A 6,417-nucleotide genomic window follows, 5' to 3' on the forward strand; every position below is an offset into this window, starting at 1 on the left:
CTATGGCTCCTGCAAGACAATCGGAGATAGAGGGAGAGACAGATAGAAAGCAAACACGTTCTCAGTTATGCCGTCTCCAAGGCAGGACGATGCTCCGGGTGACAGGGACATTTCAAGGGTGGGAAGAGAACTTTGAGGTTATCTGGCCTATCAGAATCTGTTTCCAAACTGGTACCACTCTCTCCTCTGTATCCACTCCAACCAAGACCCTGTCGTAAGCTGGACACGCACCTCCAGCTCAGGGCTAGATCAACCACCTGGTTGTCTAACTGCATTTTCAGCAGAATGTAAGTGTCTTTCCTGCCTTGGAGAGCCTCTTCCACTCTATCCTTTTCTGTGGGACTGGAGGCACCACTGTCCACCTAGCCAGAGAATCCTTAGCGTTCTAGCCCCAACTGTGTCCTGTCTACCAAAGAGCTCCCCTCAGCATCTCTCCTGCATTTCTTCCCCGTCCTCTATACTCCCACAATAAGAGGCTCCTGTCTCCCTTCCACTGGATTCTGAGGACTACCGATAATGATCTTCTAACTGTCCACCCCTTTCCTCTCTTGCCCTTACCCTGCCCCAGCTGGAAAACCCATGCTCTAGGCCAGTGTGGCCCCTGCAGTATCTATGCCAACTAGAAGCCTGGTAGAGCTGCAGGATCTTGCTCCCGCCCCACCCCCAACCTACTGAGAATGTCTAGGGCCCTGCACCCTGTGTTTTACACTCTGGATCAGTCATATGCACGTCCACGTTTGAGAACCACCATTTGTCCCTCCTCCAAAGAGCTGCTGAGGCCACATAGCTCAAAGTCAACCCCCCCGTCATCCCTGGATGCTGACTCTTTGAATCTCTGCTCACTGTCCTTCAGACAAAACCTGACATTTCCCTGCATTAACTCTGGGCTCCCTATCACAGCACAGGGCACTTAGATCTTCCATCTCTGTCCATGCACAGGGAGCCCAGGGGGCCTGTCTCTCGCTTAATCCTCCCAGACTTTAGCTAGTGCCTGGGGCATCCTCGAAGTGGGTACTCGGAAGAGACCTCTGTTTACTTTCCTGTTCTTTTAAAAAGTTTTTCTTACAAGGCCAGGGGAAAGTTAGTGGGGAACCAAATTTGGGGACCCAGGCAGTCTGAGACCCCACAGCTCCCAGGCTGCAATCCTTCACTGCCTGCTTCTGGCTCTCGGCCATACAGCCTGGCTTCCTGAAAAGTGGCCAGGCCTCTGCCTGACCGAGGCTACTCCCTGGAGCACACCAACCCTGTCCAGTACACACTCTTTCCTTGACTATCCCACTGAGCCTCTGCAAGAAGCCTTCAGGTCAGTATATGGCTCCCCCAGGCACAGAACAACGGAGGCCCAAGGGCTTGCAATGGTCACTGAGCAGAGCCTGGTGGGGCAGCCCTGGCCCCTGCCCCTCTCCCTCAGGCAGGTGCCACAGAGGACTTAACTGAGAACCCGCATGCTGTGCTGGAGGCTGCGGATCTGGCTGGCATCCTTGTGTCTCACCAAGCTGGCCTGGACCCCCAGGGAGAGGGTCTTCCTCCATGCGATGAAGCCCAGGAAGCCCTCTTCATTCAGTAGCTCCAGGCGGCTGGGGATGGAGTTGCCCCGGGTGGAGGCTGACGGTACCTGGGAGTAGAGCGCCATCAGGTGGCTTACGGTGACTCCATTCAAGAAGGCGGTTAGTGCCAAGGGCAGGATGAAGGAGACCAGCACGTTCACCTGCAGAGGCAAAGCCAGGGGTCCTGGTGCTGTGGCTCTGCTCTCAGGCTGCGCCCCAGGCCCGGCGTCTGCATCTCAGAAGGGTGTGTGGGATGGGGATGGAGGGCTAGAGGAAAGGCAAAAGGAAGATGGCGCCCCTTGATGGAGAAGATGCGGGTCAAGGTGGGGAGGAGCTCAGTGGAGCTTTCCTGAGCAGAGCGCAGAGGGATGGGCCCGTGGGTGGGAAACAACGCTTCCCAGAGGGCTCTCTCTCCACTGTCCTTCCCGCTGCTGCCCCGGGGGCCGCCAGGACAGCTACTGTGGACTCCTCATGTCAACCACACCTCCACTCCCCTTCATTCACTGGTCCACATGCTTAAACGGCGACAATTTTGGAATTTTTTAAGTGTGCGTGTACAGGGGTTAGGAGCATAGCTCAGTGTTCAAAGCGTGCCCAGCCAGCGTGCAAGAGACACTAGGTTTGATCCCCAGCATCATAAGGAATCAAAAATGGACATCTGCAACTTTGATTAAAAAGTAGATAAGGTTTTTATTATGTAAATCTAGAGAAGGTGCATGAAACTGAGGTACTCAGGAAAGACCCGGGGATGGAGAAAGGAAGGGACTCCATGAGGAGGAGGAGCAGAGAGAAGGCAGGAGACAGAGGACAGTAGCAGCCATCATTATGCACTCCTGCGTCAGCACTGTTCTAGGTTGGGAGGTGAAGGTGGAGACCTACTTTCAGGGAGAAAAAGTAGGGGAGGGACAGAGAGGGGAACAGTGATGGAGGGCAACCTGTGCTATGTCCTGGGCATTTGACACGATCACAGTAAGTACCAGAGGGGATACTGGTGCCACGTTTCTGCCAGATGGATAAACCTGGGTGTGTGAATCCTACCCATGGGCATGTAGGCACATTCTTCTGAGTCAGGGACTTAGCAGGGATGGGTCCCAGGTGGAAGGATTCCTGGAGCCACTGAGCCTCAGATCCTGACTCGAGCTCAGTCCCCTGCCCCGAGTCCTCATTTTGGCTGAAGCCTCTCCCAGTTATGTTTCTATAACCGGCAGCAGAGTCCTAACAAAAACCCTCCAGCCTCTTCCCCACCACTGTGGCTGAATTCTCTAGCTTTAGAAACAGGGGATAAATGTTTAAATGATAATCTCCTTTAAAACAAATCAATTATAGCCAGGTGATCCCAGTACTTGGGATTCTCCTGAGACAGGAGGATTGCAGGTCTGAGACCAGCCTCAGCAACTGAGGCCCTGTTTCAAAATAAAAAATAAAAAGGTCTGGAGGTCTACCTTGGAGGTAGAATGGCCCTGGGTTTAATCCCTAGTACTAAGAGAGGAGAGTGGAAAGCAGGGGGGAGGGGTGGGAGAGAGAGGGGGGTGGGAGGGAGAGAGAAGAGAGGGAGAGAGAGAGATTGAGAGAAAGAGGAGATGGAAGAGATTATAAACAAAGACACAAACAAATAAACCTTCACCAGGCATGTCCTCCTTGTTCTCAGAAGAAAGTCTCCCATTCAAGAAACATTTGGGTCAAATAGGGACAAAGTGGTTCCACTGAACATCCATGAAATGTTAACACCTGTCCTGTCCCATCCATTCCTCCTCATTCCTCCTGCATGACAGGCAGGTTAGTGGGTGAACTTGGAGGAGGCCCTCCAGCCCTCGGCCCCTGCCCAGTAGATCCAAACAAAGGCTGGGCAGGGGGAGGGAGGAAAGTTTGGAGAAGGCCTGCAACCTTGCACCAGGGCCCTCCAGCTGCAGAAGATGGGGGCCGACTAGGGGTGTGGCACTCTAGATGCCTAGCCGCGGCTGTGTCCCCTGTGGGTCCCCCATGTCTCCACAGGCCGGTGGGTACAGAGGGATTTGGCTCTGCCCTGCTTTTGCTTTCCTGGAAGGCCAGAAGGACCCTGGAGGAGCCACTCAGGGTCACGGCTCATTTTGGCGGAGGAAACAGAGGCCACTGGTTTGCAGATCAAGAGAGGAAAAGAGAGCAGGTGCTGGGGCCTTGAGGAAAGTTTTCTGGAGGTGAGTCTAGAGCTGCCCTTTGAGGGACAGGGAGGGAGGGAGAGAGACAGACTGAGAGAAAAGACCTTTGGACTTAGAGGCTAGGGAAAAGGGGTGCTAGGGGAGGAGAGATGACAAGATATGAGGCCGGAAGTCCAACCAGGCGCCCAGAAGAAAGGCCCAGAATGCGTTTTGCTTCCGCCCCGCCCCCTGGGAGGTCTCCAGGGCCACGTGTGGAGGCGGGGCTTTTGGAATAAGGGCTTTGAGCTTGTTGAAGCAGGAGCCGGTTGGTGGTTCCCTGGGCAACTCAACCTCTTAAGCCTGGGAAGCACACAGACCTTCGGAGTTAACTTTGAGTTCAAATCTGCTTTTTTTTTTTTTTTTTTTTTTTTTGCGGGTCTGGGGATTGGAACCCAGGGGCATTCAACCTTCGAGCTACACCCCCTGCCTTATTTTTTATTCTTTATTTTGAAACTGGGTCTCACTGAGTTGCAGAGGGCCTCACTAAGTAGCCGAGGCTGTCCGCAAACCGGGATCCTCAGCCTCCCGAATGCTGGCATTACAAGCGTGCACCACCACGCCCGGCTCAAATCTGCTTTTATTTGGGGGGGGGGGGTTGCTTCCTTTTGGCCAGCTCGCTAAGTCTTGCATAACAGAGCAAGGGAACCCAGAGTTTGGGAGTTAGAGAGGTCTGCTTCCCGGGGGACGGAGGTGGGGGAGCCGTTCCCTCCTGCCCCCCCCCCAGCCCCCACGCGCTTACCTGGATGAAGACCTGGAGCGTGGTGCGGCTCACCAGCGCGGTGCACACGCGCGAGGCGGGCTCCGGCTCCCCGCCCGCCGCGTCCAGCTCCTGCTTCTGCCCCATGATGACCGCCATGGGCAGGGCGAGGCCGAGCGAGGCGGCCCAGACCAGGGCGAGCAGGCGGCGGGTGCGGCGCGGCGTGAGCAGGCGGCGGGCGCGCAGGGGCTGGCACACGGCCAGGCAGCGCTCGGCGCTCAGGCTGGCCACGCTCAGCACGGCGGCGTAGGCGCCCAGCTCGCGCACCAGGTAGTAGCCGCGGCAGCCCAGGTCGCCGAAGACCCAGGGGCAGCGGGACCACACGGAGCTGTAGAGCTCCACCGGGACGCCCACCAGCAGCAGCAGCAGCGCCGAGAGCGCCAGGCTGAGCACGTGGTAGCGCAGGCGGCCCGGCCGGCCGGCCCGCGCCTTCAGCACCACGTGCACGGACAGCGCATTGCCCGCCGTGCCCAGCGCGAAGACCAGCGAGTAGAGCGCCGTGAACAGCACCTTGGCCCAGAGGCGCGTGTCCACGCCCGGCCGGGCGTCCAGGCTCAGCCCGGGGCCGGCGCCGGGCCTCGGGGGCCGCGGGCTGCCGGTCTCCATGCCGCGGCCTGCTCGCCCTCCCGCGCTGCCCCGAGCCCGGGCGAGCTGCCCGCGGCCGGCTCCTCCTCCCTGGGCACCTCCAGAACGGGGCGGACACGCCTCCCAAGGGTGTTCCCGAGAACATGCGGGTTCAGCCTGGGGGGGTGCGGGGAGTGCCGGCTGGTGAACCCGGGCTCCTTCTGGAGCCGCTGGTAGCATGCGCGGGGCTGGGCTGCAGCCCTTCCCAGCTGTGTATCCTTGGGCAAATGTTTTAACTTATTGGAACCTCTTCTTTGCAACTTTAAAACAGTCTTCAGACTGCAGGATTGCTGCAAAAGTTAACTGAGCAGATCTGAGTGCAAGTCCCCGAAAGGCTGCGCACTTATGTCACGGGGCTCGCGAGGGCCCTGGGCTACCTCCTGCTCCCCTGCGCGGCGGAGGTCGCCTGGGGCAGGCTTGCCGAGTTGTTCTCGCTGCTTCAGCGCGGCACTTGCAGCCCCCAGGAACTCTCCTGCGGATGAGATTTATCCTCCTGATTTTAGACTTTCCCAGTCCTTTGAGAGCGTCATGTGTGCAGAGTAATGGCAGGAAGTAAAAAAAAGAAGCTTTTATCCTGTTTTAAAACTTTTCGCAGCGCTGTTTTCTAAGCTCAGACGGAACATCCCGGCGCTGGAGCTGAAAAGGCCCTCTAGCGGCCATCTGTCCTCACTGCAAGGACCCCTGGAATTTACGGAATCACAGTCAGGTCTCCTGATTTTTTTTTTTTTTTTTGGTCTGTAGAAAAATTGTTAGGACGCGCTTCATCTGGATACAGAACCATAACCATAGTAAAGCTGAGATGATGTAACCTTAACTCTGTTTCTATACTGAATGTTTTCTGAGGCTGGGTAAATAAAACTCAGTAACTTTATAGACTAGTGTTTTAATCCGCTTTTCCAGCACCGCGATCAAAATACATTACATAAGTGTCTTAGCTACCCAACTTATGACATTTTTTTACTTGTCATAGAAGCCAAAACTGACTTAAATCCTGCGATTTATTTATATGCCCACATCTAGTTTGATCAAATTCAATGATAGTAAGTAAGCAGAAACTCGTGTGTGTGTGTGTGTGTGTGTGTGTGTGTGTGTGTGTGTGTGTTATTTCCAGACAAAAAGACCCACAAGCAAAAACCTGCTTGGGAACCAGGGCCAGGGCATCAAAACCTAATGAATCTGATAAGTGACGGGTTGTTGGCAGCTCAGTGTGGACACACAAGGTAACAAGACCTGGTCATGAGGGTGGACTTGACCAAGTCCTCACAGTGAATATCACAAACAAACAAACAAACAAACAAATTCCTCCCTCTACAGG

General features: G+C 55.5%; 1 protein-coding gene across 3 annotated transcripts; it reads right to left on the reverse strand.

The window, feature by feature from the left end:
- On the reverse strand, positions 1 to 5,084 carry NTSR2 (neurotensin receptor 2; the record flags this gene model as incomplete). Of its 3 annotated transcripts, none has more annotated exons than XM_080711912.1 (3): positions 1 to 9; positions 1,616 to 1,708; positions 4,461 to 5,084. In XM_080711912.1, the coding sequence occupies 3 exons, from the start codon at positions 5,082 to 5,084 to the stop codon at positions 1 to 3; spliced, it is 726 nt and encodes a 241-aa protein (XP_080568038.1). The 3 variants fall into 3 exon arrangements, with proteins under 3 accessions (XP_080568038.1, XP_080568037.1, XP_080568036.1); XM_080711911.1 differs by having other exon boundaries at positions 1,493 to 1,708; XM_080711910.1 differs by having other exon boundaries at positions 1,442 to 1,708.
- Between the last annotated feature and the right edge of the window lie 1,333 nt (positions 5,085 to 6,417).

The sequence above is a fragment of the Muscardinus avellanarius genome (genome assembly GCF_963383645.1).
Source record: "Muscardinus avellanarius genome assembly, chromosome: 15".
Lineage (NCBI taxonomy): Eukaryota > Metazoa > Chordata > Mammalia > Rodentia > Gliridae > Muscardinus > Muscardinus avellanarius.